General features: G+C 39.3%; 1 protein-coding gene across 5 annotated transcripts in view; it reads right to left on the bottom strand.

The window, feature by feature from the left end:
• LOC117973989 (kinesin-like protein KIF26A) overlaps window positions 1-25765 on the bottom strand; it is a 115972-nt gene that overhangs the window by 32918 nt on the left and 57289 nt on the right. For all 5 annotated transcript variants that reach the window (XM_058987474.1, XM_058987475.1, XM_058987476.1 and 2 more), the window contains one exon: window positions 19399-19577. In XM_058987474.1, coding sequence (XP_058843457.1) covers window positions 19399-19577 — 179 coding nt within the window. The remainder of the gene's footprint in view (window positions 1-19398; window positions 19578-25765) is intronic.

Here is a 25765-nt window from a genome sequence, read left to right as displayed (position 1 = left end):
CACCCGAAAGACGGAGCACAAGGAGCTTAAGTGACTTGCTCAGGGTCACACAATGAGTCAGTGGCTGAGGTGGGATTTGAACCGGGGACCTTCTGGTTACAAGCCCGTTTCTTTAACCACTGGACCACACAGCTCTAATTGGGTTTTCATGTGTGCCAGTCACAGCAGAGTGTGTGTGTGTGTGTGTGTGTGTGTGTGTGTGTGTGTGTGTGTGTGTCTGTTTGAATATTGGAAAACCTTAGCTGGCTCATTAGTGTCCTGTTCTCAGCAATTTGAACTTCACGGTCCTGCCAGACACCCTCCTTCCACCCCTGAAGCTGTGCAAAAGGCATAATCAAGAAATACATGAGCCCCTGATGAAATAATTATTACTTCCATAAAAAGTGTACAGGAGGTGCTTCCCAGGGGAAGGGTTTGTGAAAGGGAGCGGGGCGCGCAAGGGCTGCATTTGCCCATCTACTGCTCACTCATGCAAACAAAGCATTCCCACCGAAAGCTTATGTGCCTGAAACACACACACACACACACACACACACACACACACACACACAAACACACACGAACACATATGCAAACAGAACTCAAAGCCAAACATCCCCCATAACCTAATCTACTAATTAGTGAATCTGGTGTAAACACCAAACAGAGATGGGGACTGTTCATTTAGTGTTTTCAGATAGACTAAATAAATACCACTACTGTATTTATCAATAGCCAACAGTAGCAGTATATTGTATTCTGATGCTGTTGATGTATAAAGGCATTAACGGTAAAATGATGTGCTTGTCACTGGCTTGCTTGCACACTTAGCTGTCAACATAGGTCTCTTTGATCACACAACGTGCAGAAAAGCATAGATATATTTAGAAATCCACAGTTTGATTGGTTGCTTTCTAGACATATCCACCTGTTTAGTGACACAAATGGCATCAATTTGGCTATCAGCATTGCTTTGATCATTAAAAGGCTGAAGGCATCGACAATATTTCTGAAAACACCTTTTGATCTGCACATACTCATAATATATATTGCCCCCTCCCACCTCCCCTCTTTTTAAAAGATTCCTGAAGGGTTTAGCAGAAACTGTGTTTAGTACAAATGATAGCAAAGGATTTTTTTTTTTTTTTTTTTTTTAAATATGACTGATGGTAAACATGGTGTTGGTTTACAGAGACAACTGCTGTGAACCAATATCAGGAGCAAACAGTGTAAAAGATGTGGGGCTGTACTTACAGTTCTCTCCAATCCATCATTTATTTAGTGTTCATAACCAGTCTGTGAAACCAATAAAACTTTAACTTTCCATCCATTTCATCCCGGCACTCCATTATCCTGCATGTGTTTTAGAAACATATATAGATATATGCAAAGCAGGGGTTTGTCAGAAGAGAGGGAGGGGGGGGTCCACTTTGCTCCACTTGCAATCAAGGTTTCCACATGATTACACAGCGACTTGTGACAAACCGCTGAGCTTGACAAAGATAAGCCGGAGACATTGCAACAGTGGTGAGCACAAGGTATCAGCAGCAGGCGAGACAAGGTCTTGAATGCCCAGCCTGAATGGGCTCTTTAAAAGTTACTCGCGCGGCAAATCGGAGGCAGCAGTGGAGGGGATTCAAAGTTGGGGCTTCGCAGTGCATTTTCCAACCCTTCCGCTTTCCCTTCTGGAAATAAGTGTTTCTCCTTCTCAGACTCCTTGCCAGTATCTCTCTCCAGCACCGCTCCCAAAAGCTTTATTCTCTTGTCCTTTTGTTTTATTTCCCCATCCACCACTCCCTGTCTAATTTGCTCTCTTTCAAAAGCCAGAGAGCTGATGACTGTGCCTCATGCATTCCCTCTGCCACAGCGATAGCTTTAAAAGTAGAGAAAACCTGCCTTCAATCCTCCGGGAAGAAAAATGCTCCTGCTCGGAGCTGCTGAAAATCCTGGCAGCTGTCCTTGCTTCTCCCAACAGCCCAGCCCCTTTTTTTCCCCCTACTGCCAGCTGGGGTATCAATACACTACTGATATCTGATCACTGCACCTTGCCTCCAGTCTCCTCTTACAAGGGAAAAGATCATTATGAATAGTTTATAAGCCAAAAAAAGGGCCTGTTGTTATTCAGTTTCCTCGGACTTCAAAGAGATTTTTTTTAGCTCTTATTTCCCCTCTGCATAGGATGTCATTAGACAGATGCATGAAATAAGGTAATTAATTATAGATAGATAGATATATGGACAGATAGATAGGAGAAAGAGAGAGAAAGATTGATGATCAGTGACAGACAGAAATGCAAAGAAAGAATAAGAACAAGCAGAAAGGCTGGGAGAATAAAGAAAGAAAGACAAACTGACAACAGCACTAGAAAGACTAAGGATCATCAAGTCACAAAAGAGAAGCACGCAAGAAAAGCAGGACGAGGCAGACCAACAAGAGCAGAGCTGTGTTGGTTGCAGTTGGGGATATCTTAAACACTGGCTGACAAACATAGGGAAAACATCAGCTTGGTTTAAGAGGAATCATCTTCCACCTACTGGAAGTCCCTAGAATTAAAGTATGTGAGTTAGCAGTTATAATACATTCTCACTAGTGCTAGCCCACCTCCGCTCTGGCATGAACACCCCTTGCCATTCACTCTTGTGCCAAATTCAGTAAATATTTTGTGAGGTGCAATAACACCTACAAACTTGACAACACCAAAGTCAGTTTTCTTGCAACCTTAGTTGAATTTAAATCCAGGCGTCCAGAGACTGGGTTATCTGGTACCTTGTTTTTCTATTATAGATATACTGTAAAATATGACTTGGATAATTCAAACAAAGAATGACAAATCCATTGATAGCTTTGTAGCTAAAAGCAAAAGAAGATGGCTTAAACTCATTTGGCAGCAGCATCACAGCCACGAAGCCAAGTCTAATTTATTTTTAATCCAAAGAATTACTTCCCAGTTTCATGTGTTTCTGCAGGTTGAGCACCAAAGTATTCCATTTCCATATTTTCTGTTCCAGGAACATTGCAATGCAACCAGTGGAATGGCTTAAGGTCTGATTATTTCAAATATGACAAATATGTTTTTCAAATTAACACTATTCAACCTCAAGCATTTGTAAACAAAAAAACACTAGTTGATACAGTATTACATGAACACCTCTTAGGTATACAAACACAGAGATGGCATGCTTGTTGATGAATGGGTAGACAATCAAGTTTAAGCAAACCTTTTTTTTGGCTATGAAATGCTTGTGAGGGGGAAGTGGCTTTGGAAAGGTCCATTCATTGAAATCCAAAACCTAATTCCCCCACAATTACAAATTCATCATGACAAAGTTGCAAATTAAATTGATAGATAGATAGAGATAGAGATTGATAGAGATAGAGATATATTCAAGTAAAATAAATGTCTGATAACATGCAAGATCCTGTTCAATGAAAACAATGCAGCCTTCAATGCTTCGTTATCTGCGGAACATCTATATCCAAAACTCCAAAGAAAGGAGGGTGGTGGTGGGGGTGCTTTGCAAAGCTAACAATTGCCCCGGTGTCAATAATCTCTCCAGCTCTTTTCAGTGTGTGTCAAATTAGCAAGAAAAATTCCAGACAGTCATTAGTGAGTGCTCCTATTAGCATGTTTGTGAAAATGTGTCTTCCCCTTAACAATCGGCAGTTTGCCCTGGGGCTAATTACCATTTTGGTCCCATTTACTATCCCTGACATCGCCTTTTCTTCCCCTTTTCTCCGCAGACAAGATAACGGCAGCCTAGCCATTCAGCCGGAGCAGATCGCATGGTCTGATATCAGACTATATTACTCACAAGCCCTGCCTCTGCTTCAGATAAATAGCCCATCACTCGCTCATTTGACTGGATAGAAAATAGCTCTCCGTGAACATTTATGCAAATGATGAACAATCTGATCACTCTGAAAAGCAGGGGACCGATTTACAGTCTCACCTCTACCCATATTCTGGGGAACAGACGCGAGGGAGAAGGGGGGGTTATAAAGAGCTTTAAAAGGCTTAAGCTATTAAATCCAATACTTTCAAAATATTTCTGCCTACATTTGAAGCTTGGCAATAGGAGCGAAGTCTGGATGTCCTTAGGTGAAGGCTGTGCTTAAATATGAAGGGATTACTTGCTGAAGGATTGCATGTGGGGTGTGGGGGGGGGGGGGGGGGGGGGGGGAAGAGTGCAAGCAAGGTTTTGCAGTCAGCGGATGAAACATCTATCTGGCATGTCAAATAAAGTACCGACTGTCTATTGATAATAGGCGGTGCATCAAACTCCACATAGTAATAAAGTTCCAGACCAAGTTGACAGAAAATAAATTTCATGCAATTTACCGCCAGCAATATATAAATGGTAAAATACCTCCCAACACATGATACTACTAAAATTCCCAAACTGTAGAAATACAGCATTGTATACTAGATAAAATAACTGATTTGATTCTCTTAAACTGGAATCACCTGTATCCATGAAAACAGGTTTATCATACAAAAAAAAATGTATTTCAAACTGTGGTAGTGCTGAATGTGTCTATTCCTAGAAGTCTAGCATACTAAATGACACACACACACACACACACACACACATACACACATACACTAAGAGCCCAACCCCCTTTATTCAGTGAAACACTAGTCTATATGGGTATCAATGAGAAAAGAAGCTGTGTATCTTTAAAAAAAAAAAAAAATACACATTCTCTTTGAAGACTTGCACCTTTAAGGTCATTGGTTAATGCAAAGTAAATGATTAATCAAAGATGACATCACATTATGGGCTTCAAAGATTATGTCACCTTTAGGTTTCAGGCACTGTTGCTGTGGGAGCAAGAAGATCCAGCAATGAGGTTGAGAGAATAATAATAAAACAAATCGACATTCCTGTTCTCTTTAACCTTGAAGAACATACCCAGGCTTGTACATTAGTTCAAAAGCAACATTTAAAATGGAAGTCTCTTTTTTTAATGCCTACCCAATTACCATTAAAGATGGTACAGTATTTAAAATCGAGATTACTCATGACTTCAAGGTAATGTTACATTTCACTCTCAGTGCTTTTTGAGGGTAAGTTAATCCCAGACCCAAAACCTGTATGTATGTATGTATGTATGTTTGTAATTTATACATGTAATACACTGGTAACATAAGAAATGATAATGTAATAAAAAGCAGTGTTTGTTAATACTTTAAATGGGAGGGTGGGGAATCTAAGAAGAGAGAAGTCCTTAAAGCTTCACGCAGCTCTTGACAAATACATTTTTGGAATAACCTTTAAGGATTTCCTCTTAGAGTAGAGAACACAACCCCCCACTGTAAACACTATAAAAATAAACTGGGTCTTTCCTCCCCCTACTTTTCTTGTTCTTTTCTTTCCATTTCTGCACAGCAGATCTAGGACTGCTTCTTCCCAGAGCATTGCTTTAAATGGAATTCCCATAAGGACTCTTCTGTTATCCTTTAAATCTCCTAACAAGAAGACATGCCTATCTGCTAAGCCGCCGTCTTTACGACAGAGGCTTCTCTTTTCCCAATTAGAGCCAGGAAAATAAGGAACAGAAAGAATCTTCCTTTCTATTTTTCCCCTTTCTACAAGATCTCTCTTCTTTTTATCACTAGACATGGAAACTGCTTTTCGCTTAACTTGCTTCATGCTTTATAGAAGTGGTCTTGTAAAGGTACCCCAGAGAGTTATTTTTCCCCAAGCTGCACACTTCACAGCAGACAATAAAATGACTATACATCCCACCTAGGAGTGTTAAAAAGAAAGAAAGAAAGAAAGAAAGAAAGAAAGAAAGAAAGAAAGAAAGAAAGAAAGAAAGAAAGAAAGAAAGAAAAAGAAATAGGCCTGCAGTTGACAGAGAGCCTCTATCTCGTGGTTGTGTAAGGATACTGGCTGCTCCTGGAATAAATGTAACAGGTTAAAAGGAAATTATATCAATTTCACAGCATTCTCTGGTCAACACCTGATAAAGCTGCTGGAAACCAAAAAGAGTTGGCTGACTAAGGAAAGGCCTTTGTTCTTCTATTACAGAATGACAGGTGTGCTAATCCGACTTCTTGCTAATAAAATAATAATAAAAACTATATCAACTATAATAAAAACTATATCAACTATAATAAAAACTATATCAGAACTAAAGCAATGTGGGCTTCTTTCTTAGCAGCACAAACATCATTTCCACAGGGAAGCAAAATACCTATTTTAAATCCACACACTATCTACACACACATACTAATGGGTCAAACTGGAAGTGTAAAAATTTTAAATCTCATGTGATCATTTTCTGCCTGAGAAGTGAACATGGTAATATGATTGCTGAAGCCACACTAGAGTCAACCCTAAAATGCTTCACTCATAGGTTGCAAGGGACTGGAACCCCCTGGTGTCTTAAAAACGAGACAATTGGACTCCAAATTTGAAACATTCTGATGAAAAAAAATAAAACACTTTCACCCAGTGAATGAAGTTTTGAATTCATTGGTGTTTATACTGCATCTGCCCACAGCAGCATATCGTAAAGGCAGTTTTAGCAATAGGTTCTGCGGACATACGACTAGGTGCAGCAGGTTATAATTATAGCTTTAAGTTCTATTATATTATAGTAAAACACAAACTGATGTTCTAACTTTAATTTTTAGAGGAAACACCCATACACTGTACATTTATTGTAGGTACGTTATCAACTATAATTTGAAAAGACACCTTCAAACTGAACTGGAAAACAATATTATTTGGAGCATCCTGCATTGCTTGTTTTTGTCCCCAGTTTGCAAATAGCTACGCTTGCATTTTACCTCTTCCTGTCATTGATTTTTGTATCTCGTTTACTGTTGCTAATAAGTAGTCCCTCTACATTTAACAAGGTTCTTGCTTGCTTTAGAGACCACCTGCCAGTACACAAATACACAAGTAATTGCTGATGGATCTCTGGGCAGGTTTATTTGCAATAATATTACAGATACAAAACCCTACTTTGGGACAGACTGGGCCTGTGTGGGCACTGTGCTCTAGGTAGTGTTGTCTTATAGGGAAACAAAAGTTAAAAATAATCTTCAGCACTTAAAAATATTGGGGTTACTGGCCATGTTGCCTTCCCACAGGACTCATTAAAAGTTCTCAATCCCCAGCAAATGGAAAGAACTTCCAAGGAAATGAGAATATGCTGTAAAAAAAAAAAAAAACAGAAACCTTACCAGGCAGTAACTTTATTAACAGAGTTCACACTATTGCAGAACCTCTGTAGGTACAGGAATCTATGCAAACAAGTGTGCGTTCACACAAGTCATCCTCGACTTTTCACCATTTCCTTAGAAAATATCTTTGGTCAAGTACCGGCATTTCCCTTACTTTCAAGTATAAACACACATCCTCTTTGAAAGTTATTCATTATAAGTTCTGTTTTTACCAGCCCTCCACAGTTCAGTTTAGCCTTCCTGCAGGAACCACTTCAGGGTTTCAAGACTCAGTTGGTCTCTTTCTAGACCCAGCATAGTGTCCAAGCTCTACTACATTAACCTGTTGTTTATTTAAGTAAATGCTACAAAAAAAGTCACAGTGGCCGTTATATGCAGTTCCATTTATTGCTTTCTTTAATTTGCCCATCAATACAAACAACAAATAAATGGATGTAACAATACACCCTTGTGTAAGTGTCTGTGCAAAACAAACTAAGCTGCTCTTTAACCCGGGGGTTACTTGTTTTCCGCTTTAACTCAGTTTTGCATTTTGAATGGCAAAGAGAAGGTACAGGCAGGCAAGTTTTAGCTCATAGAAACAACTATGTTACTGCTGATTGTGAGAGAAAAACCCTTATTCATTTATGCACGCACAACCGATATAGACAAGCGATACACAACATTAGGACGTGTGCTTTTTGGCTTAACGCCAAACCATTTGGGTAAAAAAACAAACAAAAAAAAACACACACACTAGTCAAACTATGCTAAAAAGACCTTATTGATATAAAGAAAGAAAACACACATATATATTTTTTTTTTACTCTCCTGACCTAAACACACCCTGCCATTCAGTCATAGGCCTCTCAAGCAGGGACTGGGAATTGTTCTGATCGGTGATGTGGTTTGGTAATGGCCACTAAAGCTCACTGGGAGCTTCATGGAGACTAACTTTACAATTGTGAGCTAACTAGATTCAAACTAAGCCTCCAAAGGCACGAGAGGTTGGTGAATTAACATGGGGCACCACCTAGCCCTAACCACTGGATATTTTGATAAGGCGATATATTTTGAGGAAGCATTACATTGAAGAAAAATACATGTAGTTGAAATGTAACAATTTCTTTCTAGTTAGTACAGGGGTATCAACTTAAACTGTTTCCAACTGTTGGCATCTTCATGAGACTATGTAATAGATCAAACAGAAACAAAAGTGAAAATGCAGCTTTGTAGCCAGTTAGGATTATAACAAGGGTGTTCAAACTGGAGACCCATCCCTTAAGGGCACATCCCTTTGCCTTTCCTCAGAAGACAAGAAAATCTAGCTGTATAATCAGAACCTGTGATACCTTTTAAATTAAATAGACAAAACAGTTTAACCCCCAACACTTGTATGGGCTGAAACGTCGCAGGCCTGCCTAATTAATCATCGGCAAAAAAAAAAAAAAAAAAAAGAGCCATCCTCATCTCTCATTAATCATTTTGTAGCTGGGATGACACCTAGCGATTATTTATTTGTGCAGCCCACTCAGGCTATCACAACAAACTGTTCGATGGCTGCTGGGAACGGCTGCAACTGATTAATCAGAGCCTGGCCGAGCACAGCTTTCAAATACAGACAGAGCCTACAATGTGTTTTTGAATCTGCGATCTATACCCCAGTCAATAGAAAATGTGGAAAGGAATATCTAATATAACACCACTGGGAATACATCCCAAGTCTTATGGATGGCACTTTGGCATTGTAGCAACCTCCATCTTAACTTTGGTCATGATGACAAGTATAGAATAGGCCAAATAGATCTACTGTGTGTATCTCTGAATAATGTGGCTTATTATAAAAGGCCAGACCTGTGTGTGTATATATTTTAACACCATGTGCTTCTACAGTTCTACTCTTGTGTTGCTCACAATCAGCAATCATCAAGTAAATTCAGCAGAAAAATAGTAATATCTTAATTTCAGGTTGGCAAGAAACATCTTTAAAAAGGCACCACAGCCTCAACAATACATCCTTAAAACACTATTAAAATAACCGAATCTTGAGAAAACAATTCAATGTGACATGAGAGAGACTTATTTCAGGAAATAATCCACTTTGTGTCATACGATCTGGATAAATTGGGCGCAGGAGCAATAAATCACGCAAGCATTTTTATTTTTATTTTCTCTCTTTACCTGGAAGCAATTACACCCCATATGTCCATGCTATCAAACACAATGCCCAATTGCCTCTCCCTCTATATTGTACTGAATACATACATGTATAATCTGACTTGCAGCAGTTTGGGCTGCATGCTAACCCAAGTAGAACCAAATTAATCCAACCTGACTCCCCTGATGAAAGTAAAACTTTCTCTGCCTGGATACTTGCACACACACACGACTCCCACAGAACACTGCAATCCAACTGAATAGCCGACTTTCAGCTTCATTGAAAAATTGTAACAAGCTCCGCGCTCATGTCATCTCACCAGCAAAGTCATAAACCGGAAATAAATGGGAGAAAAAATACATTTACACAGTGATTAGGTAAATACTTAACAGGCTGCCTTGACAATACGAGCACTTTCTATGGTAATTTGTAAGTAAAAGCTGGTGTGTACTTCCAAACAAGAAAAGGAAAGGAAGACCAGTTTGGAGCATTGTTTATTCCAGTACAATGGTAACATCTCATTACCTTTTACATTCTATACAGTATATCTGTTTAACATTGATTGTGATACTGTAATACTGTAGTTTGCTATAATACAGCTTTTCAGGGTAATACACATTGGTACTGGTGGTATCAAATTATAATTTCAAACGTTTCTGCAAGTTTTCCATAACCTCAAACTAAAATGTATTTAAAAGCGTCTCCTAACAGGCAAGGTAAATTTTGAGTAAACCAGATTAGCAACATTTCATAATAAAATCATGCATTTCCACATCTCATTTACAATACAAAAAGAACAGGGATTAAGAAACCTGTCAATGTTATTCTCAGCATTGGCGCAATAATTCCTGCGCTTAAGCACCTGACACAGCCTCTCGCAGTAGTAATAAAACGCTGCTTACAGGACCATTTTCTAAGACTCAAAAGACAATGTTACTCCCATTTAAAAGCAAATCAACTAAACGCATTCTCATCAAAAGAGAAAAGTCATCTTAACTCCTTTATAACCGAATGAGATTTTACCATTTGGATCTAAAAAAAAAACATGTATGATATATTCTAAGGGAAAACATATGAGAAACAGAGTAGAAGGCACTATCCGAAATAATAGATAGATAGACAGAGAGAGAGAGTAAATATGGTATGGAGAGGAGGGCTATATTCATATACACATATACATATACAGCTTTTATCTTTGAAACCAAGATTATTAGTCAATAAAAACCCAGTTGCTCGATGCAAATACCTCCTAATACTCCAGCTACAAATGGGCTCTATTCATACTCCCGAGTGCTGGCTGCCAGGCGGATCTTAAAGGAAGGTGGCCGGGTATAAAACATCTAGGATCAGCTCCGGTTTTTGGTATTTGTGGGGGTCTATTTTTGCTGTTAATTTAATCCAGAGGGCCTGACTTTTACTCCAGATAAGGGATTAACTTGTAGTGCAAATAGCCTTTTATAGTTAAGGTATCTGCATGATGTGTAAACCACTCTTAACACATGGCTTGTAGGCATGCAGACTATCCAGGACAAGTTTTTAACTGCTTTGAAGCAGTTACCATTGGGATACCATTATAATATTGTAGCGATCCGTGTATTGTGTTTGCGTAATTGTGTTTGCGTACTGTATTTCCTCTTGTTTCCACTGTCTATGCTGTTAATGCCGCTGTATTGTGTTCCTCTCCCCCCGTCTGTATTACCTGTAGTTGCGGGTTCGCTTTGTCCCTGTGGCTGTGCGAGCTATCCGGCACGCATGGTGCGCCCTGGTCCCTGTCATTGGCTGTTGGTTGTGTGTGCCCATTGGTCCTAGTGTACGGCTGGGGACCAATGGGATAGCTGTTCGCTCTGGCACCCGATTAGCATAAAGGGGCGGGGATAAAATTATAAAAGGGGGCGTTGCACGCTCATTGTGTCGGTCCAGAGCAAGTGGCTAGAGCAGTGGGCTCTGAAAGATATCCTAAATAAAGCTTTGAACCTGGAAGCAGCGTGTTGTCTCCTTCTGTTCTGTCTACTGCGTGATACGCTACAATATTATAGCATTACCCTGAATAAACCCCATTATAACCACTGGCAGAAAAAAGGTTCCATGGTTATGTACTGAATTACTATATAATAGGAACATTTTACTAGTGTAGTAGTACCAACGGCTCATATTGGTAAAAAGAAAAAACACTAAAGATCATTGGATGAGAACACTTCTCTGACTGACTGCCTGCCCACTATTAGTCCATATCCCACTGCATCCTGTTACCAGCCTACCTACCATAGCTTCACATTTCCAATTCAATGCGGCCACCCAAGGCATTAGCGCCTTAACATTCGTACCCATTTTAATATGAATTGGCAACCCACTGCTTGGAAAGAATAGTTAGAGCAATTACATGGCTATTTGCTAAAGATTCCAAGTTCCTGCAATAAAATGCCTCCCCCAAGCTCTGGTAAATGTCTTCAGATGACGTTGCCAAGTTAGAAGACCCAATTCACAGCCCAGACTACAAATCAAGCTGTGAATGACGACTTTTTAATTTATATAAATGCAGCAAACAAAAAGTTCCATACCGTTTAAAATTCAAGCTTAAATCCCCACAGTAGAACATAAACTGACGGCAAGGGATGTTGCTAATTAGGTTAGTTAGTGGAGGATCTATTTTTTTTTTTTACTCTTATTGAATTCAAAAAAGGATTCTCCTTGTGAACAATAGCCAATGAACCAAAGAAAAGGATCCTTCAAGTTCCTTTAATCTAAACAGATTTGAAGAACCAGCAGTTCCCCAGGGCAAGCCTGTCAAGTGTTAGGGTGGATTCAGTCAGATGCTTTGTTTACTGTCCACCAAACATTCGAATCAAATCTGTTGGGTAGGTCACAACAGCTGCCATTAGCTGCCCTCTTGCAGTAGCCCTAAGCCCTTCACCTTATGAAGCAAAATTAGGCAATTCTATAAGCGATGCACAACTTTGCCATAACTGTATATCCGATAAACTATAAACTGCTTTAATGTAAACAGGATAGTTAGCGTTCGAAATCCAGGAAGAAACTTAACTGTTGAACAACAAGGGCTGGTTTTATTTATGAAATGGCCTGCCAGTACCTGCAATGGGAGCTGCCGCAATAAAGAAGGATGTCTATAGAAACTCACTAGCGTGGCCAGTAGGCATAACAAAGCCAGATCTGCACATGTTTTGGAATCAGGGTTTTGGAAACCTAAGAACTGGAACCAAGTATAAAGCAGTGGAGTGGTTAAATCATTGTGCCCCCCACCCTGAAAGAGTCAAGAGCTCAGTTGGGCGGGGGGAGGGAGCGGCAGTGCAGGAGCCTGTGGCTCCATTTATATTTACTGAAAAAACAAAGAGGGGCGGGAAAGTGTGCTGTGCTCAATGAGGCCGAGTAACTACAACAATGGGCCCTGGGGAAGGGAGTTTTGAAGTTGTTCCTAAAGGGGTTGAAGTACTGGCTCTGTCAACACCTACAACCTGATGATTTCCTGCAGATGTCACAGACAGTTATGCGACTCTACAGACATTATGCAATGCAAAGCATTTAAATGATGAAGAAGTTTTCAAGGGAAGCAGACTGTAATTTAGTCAGATTTTAGCAGCTGTATATAAAGAACTATGCATAATTCAAATTAAATCATAAATCATTGTCTTAGTTTAATTTACACCCTTTGTACATGTAATTTGTTGTTCAATCTCAACACAAAAGTACAGTACCATACTCCTGGGACAAATGTAAATATCTTCTGCTAATGAAAATACAGGCAGTCAATGACCACAGGCTTACCTCAGGCTCATAACAGCACCCACAGTATCCCTCTTAACTAGTCCACAGGCAGGCAGCTTGTTCTTCAGCATACGTCTGACTACCATCTGTGGTCAGTTCCTATCCAGTAAGCCAAACCAGTTCCACAGCTTTGCTGCAGCACTTCAGAACATAACCTCTCATTTCCTTTCAGCACCACGGCTTAATCCATTTTGTCAATTTGTTACAGACAAGGATTACAGCTGCCAGTCAAAATGTGTCGTGCAAATGGCCGATTTGTTTCTTTCTTCCTTCGTCCTGATTGACAGACTGGTATTATCATTGTTTGTCTCGCACACTGTCCCTCCAGATTTTCCAGTAGCTCAGGCCATTTGACCACAAACACCAAGACATATATGTCCAAGTACACTGTCTTTCTGAAAGGGAGGGTCATTGGGCTCTCCAAAATGTTGTCATGTTTTGAGCTGGTTCAGAAGTCTTTCAGGTTGTTTGACTCTCAATTCTGTTTTAGCTAGTAGGCTGCAATTACTGACTGCTCAATTCAACTGCTTTAAAAGGACTAAATTATTTGTGATATACTATTTGCAATGTTGTCCATCTACCACTGTATGTGTTATTGGTCAGTGTGGGCATGGTAGAACAGCTGGACCATTGTCGGTTAGACAGACATAAGCAAGCCTAGACTTCTTTAATAGTTTGTTCATTTCGAAATGGTAACAGCATGCTTTTATTCTTATGTGTACAGTCATTTTTCAATAATCCTTTCCTTTTTATTCTTTACTCATTTTTGTGTTTCTATGGTTACTTCCCAAGGTCCTTTAACACAAAAGACACAGCCGTGCTGCTCAAAGGAATTGATGATCCTGCAACAACCTTGATCAAAAGAATTTAGGCACCCAGTAAATCTACATCCCTATTTCCCCCAGGCATTCGTAAGGTAACTATGCCAGCTGTCAAAGCAATCATGGAAAGGTGTCCCTAATAGCAGGGTTAAACGTTTTAGTTTCACGAATTCCATGAAGCGCTGGTTAGCCTAATAAAGCTAGTCTCCTCCACATGCTCTTAATGACCTAATATTTCGATCTGGCTTGCTCTGGCATGAACATCTCCAAAAATGATCAGTACCCATCTTTTAGACTCCCGTCATTTGCAGGCTGTTTTTGCAAATAAATTAACATCCCCCCCCATGCAATTTACAGATACTAATTGAGCAGTCTGATGCACAGCACAACAATACATTAGTCATTTGACTGTTGTGCGGTCACAGGCTCTGCTATTTGTCATGCCTTTTCATTAGGAAGGACTGTCAATACGCTAATCATATGCTCAGTCACAGAACAATCAGTGTGGTTAGCCCAAGTAAGCTGACTAGCCCTCCCCACCTCCTCCAAAACACATACACATGCCCACAGTTAAAACTGAGAAGGTGTCTGGCCTTTTAGTAACCTCAGTTATAATGGGACTGTTTCATGCTCAGTCTAATGGGCAATTGCTCATCATTGACCCATTCAGGCATTTGTTTTAGGAGAAACAATTTGATCAGGAAACAGTTAGAAACACAATGCTGAGGCGTTGGGGAAAATATACCACAAATACAGGAGTTATGCATATTAGATGAATTAGTGGTGAAGCTTCTATAAACCATAACTCATAAGTCAGTATACTAATTGTATCATGAAATAAAAATAAATAAAAAAAATGCTTTTCAAAAGTTGGTACAATGCCAGGGCATACCAAAAGATATAATGCAGTTCTACACAGATGAAGCAATGATGTGTGTGGATATCATTGTATCTTGTTTTACTAATAGGTATAAACATGTACACCGACATATTAACCATTTTACAAACATTAAATGCACAACATAATGCATTATTTCACGAACATGTAAGATAGCATTTGCTCAGCAATTCTTAATATCTCCTCCCATTCTATGGATTGGAGCCTGGATCGCTGTTTTTACAGTAGCAGCACATGCAGTCTCTTTGGAGCCAGAAGCTGAATGACTCTTAAGTTAAAACCAGGAACACCATTCACTCTGCCTCATAAACCACAGAAACTGCAAATCAGATTTATGGTATGGATAGATTTTTTCCAGATGTCGACCTTAAAAGGGGGATAAAATGATAAATCAAATCATTTTGGACGTTGGAAGCAAAAGAAAAGTGCTGCACTGCCAGCAATCTGCCTGCATGCACACATCTGAAAACAGACTAATGTTGCTTCTTCGATGGAACAGAATATTTAATAAAATCGACTTCCGTATTACATTGCAATATCCTATGGATCTTGCAAAAAAAAAAAAAAAAAAAAAAAAGGGGGTTTAAAATGAGCCAGCTCTAGCAAACTAATCAGGTTTAAACCTAACGTAACCCTCAACACGTTACCAGGAAAAAAAATAAAAATCCAAAAACACAAGCTTATTTAAAAGTGCCCACAAATTGTCACTTGTGTAACATGTGCAGCTGTTGGAACCTGCTGTTGTTTCAGCAAAAGCTGTAAAGGGTATTCTAGAATGAGAGGAGAACATCTGTGTTTCTCAACACCCTGGCCAGTCTTTAACTGCTTCCATTTAGCTTATTTTAACTTTATATGGGCACAGAGGATTAGACCAGTTCTAATTAAACTGCAAAGTTGTCTATGCTTGGTTTGTTGCTGCGGGCACTCACTGAAATGTCATTAAAATTCCCAAGCAAGCCTTAGCTGTAAAGGCTTGATGATGAAATTGCATTTTGTACAAAGTGAATATCATTCTCCAAAGCCACTGTTGAAAGTACCTTAAGACTCTAGAATTCATTTCTAACAGTATGTGAAATAATCATAAACATAGCAAGAAATTCAGAAGCCTGTGGCATCTGAGGGTCGATTGTGAAAGTGTTTTAGTTTTAAAAAACGAGTACCAAACAAGATGGTTTTACATCTCAGATGGTTCTTGTCCCATTCCTTTTGTACTTTCTTATAAAAAAAGCCCATCTTTGTATGATACTGTGTACATGCTGTCAACCCTGTTTACTAAGGGTTGGTTCATACTTCTGCCGCAGATGAGTGCGATACTTCAGGCACTGACACCTATGAAAGCTGTGCAGCTTCACTCCGACCGTGCAGCAAACAATGACATTTCAACATTATCCGACACCATGCGATTTTTAGTCACATACACATGAGAAAAGGCTGTACGACTTTCCAAAAAAGACAAACGTCGCAAGAGTGTGGATGAAGGAATTCAGATCTGTCGCACATGAAGAAGAAATGATGTCCTTTACTGCTGCTTTGAATGCAATCTCAGTTGAAAGGTTCTGATGACGGACCACCTTGAGTGAGTGTGATGTGTCAGAAGAGCAGCTCTGAAATCTTGGATTGAAATCATCCTCTCCTGTAGAAAAACTGACCCAGCTTCCCCAAATATTTTGGCCCACCAACCAAGTAGACTATGTCTAAAAGGGGTAACAATTCAAAAGAGGCACATTTCTGAATTCAAAAGAGGCACATTTTTTGGGGAATCTGAATGAGGATTAACCTGGCATGAGTTAATGGAAGTTGATAAGATTTGGTTTGCAACACTTCAAGATGGTTTGTACAGTATGTGCATAATTGGAGAGCACATACAAAAGAAAAAAATATATAATTAAAAAAATACTGTACACCAAAAAATAATAGATTGTCTAAAATACTGAAACTTAATTTGGGCAGAAAACTGCATTAATTGTCATCGCACCAACAGACGGCTACTCATCTGCAATTTACATGGTGAAAATTGGATATAACAGTATAAATGTTTGCACTGATATGTTGGAAGCCAAAATTGGTGTCCAAGGAGATTTACATTCTGAACTTTTGTTTCAAAGGGAGAAAGGGGGGTGGAAATATCGGAAAATATTTGAATTCTCACTGTTCTCAAAAAACTGCATCTTTAACAAAAAAATACAACAAAATAAAACAACAATTCATAGAACCTTCTCATATTTAATAACCCCCCAAACAGTTGAATTGAGATACACTGTAGTACAATAAATGTGTGAACAGAAAAGGGAATTTGTTAAAAAGCTGGGTCGACAGGGACATGCATATGTAGCCCCAGTGCTGAAAGTGTTACCCTAAACAGTAATAACTGTACAAAAAACTAACTCAGAATGCCTCGGAGACAGAAGCTCAGAGAAGATCCATCAGCCTATTCAAGGCAAGAATTTCACCAGCAGCATTAAACTCAAGCTCAATTATTGAAACCAAGGAGTTACTGTATGTGTGTGATTATATATATATATATATATATATATATATATATATATATATATATATATATATATATATATATATATATATATACAGCTCTGGAAAAAATTAAGAGACCACTGCAAAATTATCAGTTTCTCTGGTTTTAGTATTTATAGGTATGTGTACAAGGTTGTCCTGGAAGAAAACTTGCTTCCTTCTGCTCTGACAATGTTCTCCAACTCTGAGGATTGGTTTTTCCAGCGGGACAATGCTCCATGCCACACAGCCAGGTCAATCAAGGTGTGGATGGAGGACCACCAGATCAAGACCCTGTCATGGCCTGCCCAATCTCCAGACCTGAACCCCATTGAAAACTCTGGAATGTGATCAAGAGGAAGATGGATGGTCACAAGCCATCAAACAAAGCCGAGCTGCTTGAATTTTTGTGCGAGGAGTGGCATAAAGTCACCCAACATCAATGTGAAAGACTGGTGGAGAGCATGCCAAGACGCATGAAAGCTGTGCTTGAAAACCAGGGTTATTCCACCAAATATTGATTTCTGAACTCTTCCTAGGTTAAAACATTAGTATTGTGTTGTTTAAAAATGAATATGAACTTATTTTCTTTGCATTATTCGAGGTCTGACAAAACTGCATCTTTTTTGTTATTTTGACCAGTTGTCATTTTCTGCAAATAAATGCTCTAAATGACAATATTTTTATTTGGAATTTGGGAGAAATGTTGTCAGTAGTTTATAGAATAAAACAAAAATGTTCATTTTACCCAAACACATACCTATAAATAGTAAAACCAGAGAAACTGATAATTTTGCAGTGGTCTCTTAATTTTTTCCAGAGCTGTATATATATATATATATATATTGTAACGGAGCGGGTTGTGAGGGACAGCAGGGAGGGGGTTAAGACCTCCCTGCGAAAGAAATACACCTTTTTGTTTGATTGTTCTGTTTTTTCAGTTAATTAGTTTAGTTTATTGTCTTATTGTTTGTTTAATTGTTTAATTGTTTTATTATTAATTATCATCCGCACCTGGGCGTTATTGGAAATTAGGCCCAGGTGCGGGGTTTAAAAGGAGAGCAGGCAGTCTGCTCGGGGCTGCTAAGGAGAAGGAGGCAGAAGGGAGTGCTCTGCTTCCTGGCAGTCCCGAGATAAAAAAGGTATAGTGCAAACCTGTGTGGTTACGTTTTGGAACAGGGAAACAGCTTAGCCGTCCTGTGGTAGTTAGGTTCCTGCGTGTGTAGTTAGTGCTCAGAAAGAGCTAGGTGTTTATTTTGTGTTTCGTTTTATTGTGTGTTATTAAAAAAATTGCGCGTCAGCGCTGAAAATCCAATTTCTGTGTGCTGGGTCAGATTCTTAAAGGGGCAACGAACGCAAGTGAGTGCAATCGTTTTACTATATATATATATATATATATATATATATATATATATATATTCATAGTTCACCTATATGTCACCAATCAATTTTGGAAGTTTGTTTTTGCGGAATGCCCAGAAAAACAGAGCAATTATAAATGAGCTGATGAAATGAACCCTCGTGCTGTACAGGTCAAGCTGTACCGTCACAGGACGTTGTTCATGGCTAACCTGCCCTGCACTCACAGGAAAAGAAATTAATGCAGGCCCAGGGTGTATCAAGGCCACTCGAATCTCCACCCTTTTACTGCAAAGTGGCCCTTTTGTTGATGGTTCTAAATTTGGCAGATGCCTCAAATGTTTAAGCCAAGTTGGGGTCCTGCTTCAATTTTCTCACTTTGGGCACTGACGTGGCCCTGCAACTCTCATACTGCTTCCACTCTAAGGTTACTGTCTTTTAGTGTCTTGTAACATTAAAGGTTAATACATCACCATTACTGTTTCCCCAAGGCAGTCATTTATTACTTCTGCAATTCTCCCGTGAAAGTCATGAACATCTTGCTGTGGCACTGTTTCCATCTGACCAGTCAATACATCCATCACTGGGATCAGACAATATTAATCTTAACTCTCATAATCCCAGTGTATATGTGTGTGTGTGTGCCTCCTGCTTTCTCTCTTAAAAAAGTTTACAGTGGTATTGTACCTAGAATGATGAAAAATAAATGTGACATTACCTAATGAAGAAGGAAGCAGCAGCTGAGGTGCCTGGACTGACCCCGGCCTGGCCCAGCATACCCTGGGCACCGGGCGTTGTGCTGTTCTGTGGTTGTGCCTGCACACAGCTGCTGGGAGAGCAGTAAGTGGCTTCAGTACCCGGACCCTCCTTTCCATTCTCAGCCATCGTGGCCTGCGTCTGTGAAGAAACAAGGGCGTACACAGGCTGGATTAGAACGGCATTCCCTCCATTTACTTCTCTCATCCACAGCCAACATCGCCACCTGCTCAAAGTTATCTTGTTAGCTGGCTTCTACCAGCTGCTTACTGTTCCCACTCCTTTAACTCTGTCAGTTTTAATATTGAGATGTTAGGGACATATTTGTGGATTGACAGTGCTAAAAGATGCCCTACTTGTAGTTTGCAGATATTGCCATTGGCAGTACAGCCTTACTAACCTTACTAAAACTCTTATTCTTTAAGGACTACATTATCAAACTGACATACAGATTGAGACACACTATGATATCAAATAACTTATGTCAAATGATTTAGTTTTTAGTATATCCAGCCCTTAAAAGTTAGACCCCCATCTTTTCAGCTAAAAGGAACAGGTCTATCTAGTTCCAACTGCTTAACGCTAAACAAATACGTTGAGCTCAGCTAGTTAAAAAGCATTATATGTTTTACATATAGCTGGAAACTAAGATTACATACAGTAGCTAGATATCCATTACTTGGTTAGCTATTTAGTGCTTGTTTTTGCAAAGGCAGGTTCCAGATTTTGCCATCTTTGTATTGTGTTGGTGTTTACATGGTTAGCAGAGAGACCACCAGATTATCAGAATGAAAACTACAGTACAAGCAGGTAAGTTAATTATTCAACAAATTTACTGTGTTTGTGCACTGCGGCTAACTAGATTACAGCCATGTATATCATCAGCGTTTGCGGCAAAAAAAGATGACAATAGCAGGAAAAGACAGCACCTGCTGCTAAGCCAACTAATAGATGGGAGATGTTCCTGCATCTAATTTTATGATCAATTCAATGCAATTTCTGTTTTGTTTCTTTTTTTATTAGATGAGACTGCTGCATAAAAAAACATAAGACAAACATGTCATTTGTAGATCATTAATAAAAGCAATTGCAAGAAAGCTATACGAGGGTCTATTTCATTTCTTTACTATAATGAATTACTCAAAATATCCTTCTGTAAACATATTGCCGCAATAAAAGATAAGAAATAAGTAGGCACTACAATGGATGGGAGTATCTTGGAGAGGAATATAAAGAATCTTTTTTTTCCAGGTGCCGCAGGGAGTAATATATACTCAGGCACTGAGCGATAGCCCATTTTATTATTCCCTGCAAAATAACTGTCTTATTAACATAATCTTCAAGTCAAGCAAGGCAAATTGATTACAGAAGGATATAATAACTAAAGCAAATGCATATCCTCTCATTAACCAACTGAATATTAAAGTGGCATTTTAAGACCCTGAAAGATAAAAGCCATATTTTTCCATTTATTAACTGATTAACATTACAAATGAGGCAGTTTTTTGTTGTTGTTTTTAGAACAGATTATTCCCTCCTCTAGAAAACAGAATTTCTTACAACAAAATCTCGTCTGTACAGCCGCTCCGGATTAGTCACACAGGGATAACGTTTTGTTAATTAGCACAGAAATTGCAAATTGCCTTGTTGTAATATATATATATATATTTATATATATATAAATATATATAAACACACACACAGGTATATAAAAAGCTGTGCTGCGCATGGGTCATGGGTTTTCAGTACAAACTGTCAACCACAGATGTATGAAGAGCTTCATCAATTATAAACAATCAGTGAAGAATGGCAAGTCATCTTCTATCTCATCGTGAAGCTTGTGAGGCTTATGTTTTATTAAAAACCATTAAAAGAATACGGCTTTCACTGCATTTCTGTGAGAATGCCTGCTCCCTGTCCCAAACCACCCCCAATATGCATCTCTGTTGAGTGCAACACTATTATCTGACCATATTTTTTTTTTAAATGTCTATCTCTATCACAACAATCTGTCCTTTAGTAATACAAATGTATAAAAGGTGTAGCCATTGGCATGTATTTCAGCCAGAGGACTTTAAGGAGCCACATCAGACAGTCAGTTGAGCAGAGATTCTGGACTAAGGCATCAAAAGACTAATTTCAGAAAGATATTTGTCAGGTTATGCATGAAGTTTTTGGTTGCAGCTGCTTTTTGTTGAAGCACTACAGTACTTCTATTTAATCAAGACCTCAGAACTAAGGTAGGTATTTGGTGGTGTACAAATATGGAGATACAGAGCTCCTTCTTAATAAGGCGGCACTTTGTACCACGGAATCAGTTATAAGATGGATGGAGCTCCCATTTTACGCACAATGCCAGTCCACTAGCAATATCATTCTCCTTATAAGCGGAACACAAATAGCATGGTCTTGTAACTATGGCTTTCAATTATAGAGTTATAATGGGGACGCACAGTCTCCTTCAGTCGTCTAAATAGAGGTACGTAGTTATCAGTGAAATCAAGTTAGACTGAGGTGAAACGGCACTGTAGACTTATTTTGTGAGGGCAGAGGTTAACAAGAAACAAAAGGGATGTAAATAGAATGCAGCCGTTAGCCGTCAGGAGTCTTCCTCTGGGGAGCAAGTAGTTAATTTCTCATGCAGCTTTCTGTCGCTCTCTCTCTCCTTCTTTCAAGATTGACACAAACAAAGCAGATCCTTTATTGGAGCGAGAGAAGAAAAGAAAAAGAGAGCAGTTTCCCTCATCTATTAATTAAGCTGACATTGTTAGCTGCACCAGGCAGTAGTGTCCATTCATGGTTCGGTCTCTGCTAATGAGACTCAGTTTCAGATCACATCCCTTCTGTCAGCTCCAGTCCTTCAGAACTGCTGCAGACACCAGTCTTTCTCGTCTGCCATTTTACACAATGACAGGCTAAAGGGGTGCATTCCCCATGTCAGACTTGTTGGCAGTAAATGGGTAACCCGAATGGTATTGACATCTTTAGAGGATCCCCAGCCACCCTTGATCCCTGTAGACACTTAGTCATTATCACGTGCAGATGGACAGGTTTGCATGGATTTAGCATAAACCTGTCCTGTTTTTGCTGACCTGCTAAGCTATTATTAAAAGACCAAAACCTTTACCAACTATGGGATGACTTTATGACCCATATTATTTCCCTGATCAATAGTGACATTCAATCAAATCTATGAGTGGATCCATGGTGGAAAGTGAAAATATCATGAAGCACCTCTGGATTTTTCCACCCTCCCACAATATGGTTTGTCCGAATACCATTTCAAAGCTAGCTGTACAGTCGCAGACACTGACAAGAAAGGACTGTCTCATATGTGAATAAGAAAGCAGGGGGAGGTCGTCCAATGACACCTCAATGGAAAGAACTGGAGAGCAGTCCTCTCCTTCATGGCAAGGTAAAATAAACAATACTGCATTGGACCACCTTGTAAGAAGGCGAGGGGGAGGCTCAGTCCCCAGTGCTGGCTGATTGATGATTCTGTCTTGCTATTGACTAGCACTGGCATATTAGTAACAGTCACAAAAAAAAAAAAATCTAGAGCTGTCTCAGAAGATAGGTTCTAATTTTAAGTCATGACAACCATCAAACAAATTCCTAATAACTGACTGAAGACCACATACTGTAGTGTCAGGTGGGTTTGGGTAGAACCTTAAGGTTGAGAAGAATTTAGTGGGGAAACTTTCAAATAATGTACTGCAACCACTGCTGGTCCGCTGGCAACAGATGCTATATGCCACCCAGAGTCAGAAACATTTAATCAAATCAAAATAAATATAAAGCAGAATGTGTGCAGCTTTCCAATTAATCTGCACAGACTGATGTCAACGGATATTCTTTAGGTGAAGCTTGAAGTCCATCTGTTGCCTTTCGCATGTAATTTTTTCTGTGCAGAATACCTGCAATGCGTCATGTACCAGCAATACATTTCCAGGTTGCGCCATTAACTTCAGGCTTCCTAGATATGACTTCTCTCTAAAGAACTGCTCATAACTAAGGCTCATTCCTTCATTCCCTAGTGCTTGTACTCCATATCCTGAAGAGGCATTCTACCTTGTGGTGGCTAGAGACTCTATTTTCATGTTGAATAAACAAGGGAATAATCTTGTATTTGTATCAAACATTGCCTAATCGGCAAGCAAGCAGTGCTTAACAAAGGCTTTATGCTGGAATCCTATTACCTGGTTGATCGATAATCTGTACAACAGCTGACAACCCATGTCACTTTTGAACAAACATATCCTATGCCAACTGTTCTGCTGATTATGTAGAAATGTACTTCTAAATATCCAAAGGCCTTTACTTTATTTATACTGAAATACAATGTTTTGAATATCTGTAACCTGACTCAAAGAATATTTAAGACAGTATTTAGATTAACGCGAAGTCCTTCTAATGCAGTCATGGAGAAATATCACGTTTGTGAGTACAAATGGCAGGGAGGTAGTAACATATTAAACCTGAATCTGACTTCCGCCCAACAGACGTTCACATGTCCTGGAAACTGCTGCACCAACAAGCAGTCAGTTTGGGAGACGCTGACGGGCACACAATCTGTTCACAGTGTAAAATTTAGCAAGCTAGTGCCAAGGCACTTTTAGGTTTTATCAGATGTTCCCCTCACAAAGAAACATGCCTTTAAAGCCTGGCCAGGACAGCTAGATAGTAGTGGATCACATTTAAAGGCTTTGTCATGGTCCTTAAGCTGTGATTGGGGCAGAAACCGGAATGTCTGTGCCTAATCTGTGTTTCATATGCAGCAAATGCATAATGCATGAGTCATCCCAAATGATCTCTTGCAGCTTAACAGAAAACAAGTCTGCTCACAAATACCCCTACCTCATCCATTTCTCCTAATCCCGGAGAACAAGCATGGTAAATATTTATAAACAGGACTCACTATCCATTTCAACAACTGTATCCAGGGCAGACAAACACAATTATATCATACAGTAGCTTATGGAGCTCACTACCCATCAATCCATTACCAGTATTACTGATCTTGCTACTAAATCAATGATTAATATTCACTCTGGAAAATGACCTCAGCTTTGACTCAAGCTACCATTTACATACCCAGTAATCTCACCATTGATTTGTTTGCCAGCACCCATCATTATATGTCCATTATGGCTACAGTTCTGATACAAAAATCGATATGGCAACGGAACAGAAAGGAAAACTCAATGGAGTACATTTAAAAGACACAGCACCCCAGAACATTTTTATTTTTTATGGACTGTCCGCAGGCAAGTCACACAAGTGATTCAAAATAATTTAGCGGCCGTAACTTAAATTGAATTATGCTTAAACAATAGGGACCTTAAGCAAACTAATAATCTGCTTGTAAGACTGTTGGAAAATGTCAGAAGTGAATGGAAGCAGTGTGCATGTAATATCAAATGCCGCACGCAGTGGGACAATAACGGTCTCCCAAAACAAGTAGGGAACTAAATGGGAATTTCTAACCTCATGCAGGAAGGAGTGAACCTCCAAATAATATAACTTCCCATTTCATTTAGGACATGTGAAATGTCTGCCTCAGGGCCAGCAACTGTCTCTTGAAATTGATCTGCATTCTAAATATTTGTAATAGTCCAAGCAGACACAGAAAAAGCACTACCACTGTATGTCTTTCAGCCCAATGGCAATTTAACAGGCACCCAAACACCCAGGGTACCTCAGCCTACAGCAGGTATCCTCATATCTCAACACCAGATGGGATGGGCTGCTGGAACCCAAGCTGTGTCTTTTGTTAAAAACATGTCACCCACAGATTACAAACAGACAGACAAGTGATGTCATGTTGTGTGCCCATATTGCCCACAAAACTGGTCAGAGTGAAAAAAGCAGGGGCTCCAAGTTACCGCATTTAACGGCCCACTGCAACTTAGATGTCAGCACAGCATCTTATGATTCTTTGCTGTTATTAAACTTGCATATTTTATTAATCAAATTTACGCCAAATACATAAATCCTGCTAGCCTATTGATTAATTTACAGTTTGACATATTGTTCATAAGTTGTGAGTGGTTGTGTTAATATTCTGTGTCATTTCTTGTATATGACTTCCCACTTTATTTATTTATTTATTGGTTACACACATGTGAGGGTTGATGATGATGCATCACTAAGCCTGTCATTTGTGATGTGCCTAGCCTTGAACCAGACAAGGGAAGAGAAATCATGTCAGAACTCTGACACTGACACTGACACAGATACAACATAATCAACCCGAATAAATAACATGAATTTTACAACAAGGAAACTTAATAGTTAAAAAGTAATTTGGTATTCCACTTGTCTCTATC

This window comes from Acipenser ruthenus, chromosome 15, assembly GCF_902713425.1.
Source record: "Acipenser ruthenus chromosome 15, fAciRut3.2 maternal haplotype, whole genome shotgun sequence".
Lineage (NCBI taxonomy): Eukaryota > Metazoa > Chordata > Actinopteri > Acipenseriformes > Acipenseridae > Acipenser > Acipenser ruthenus.
Note: the sequence above shows the minus strand (reverse complement) of the source record. Positions and strands in the feature narration are given on the sequence as shown.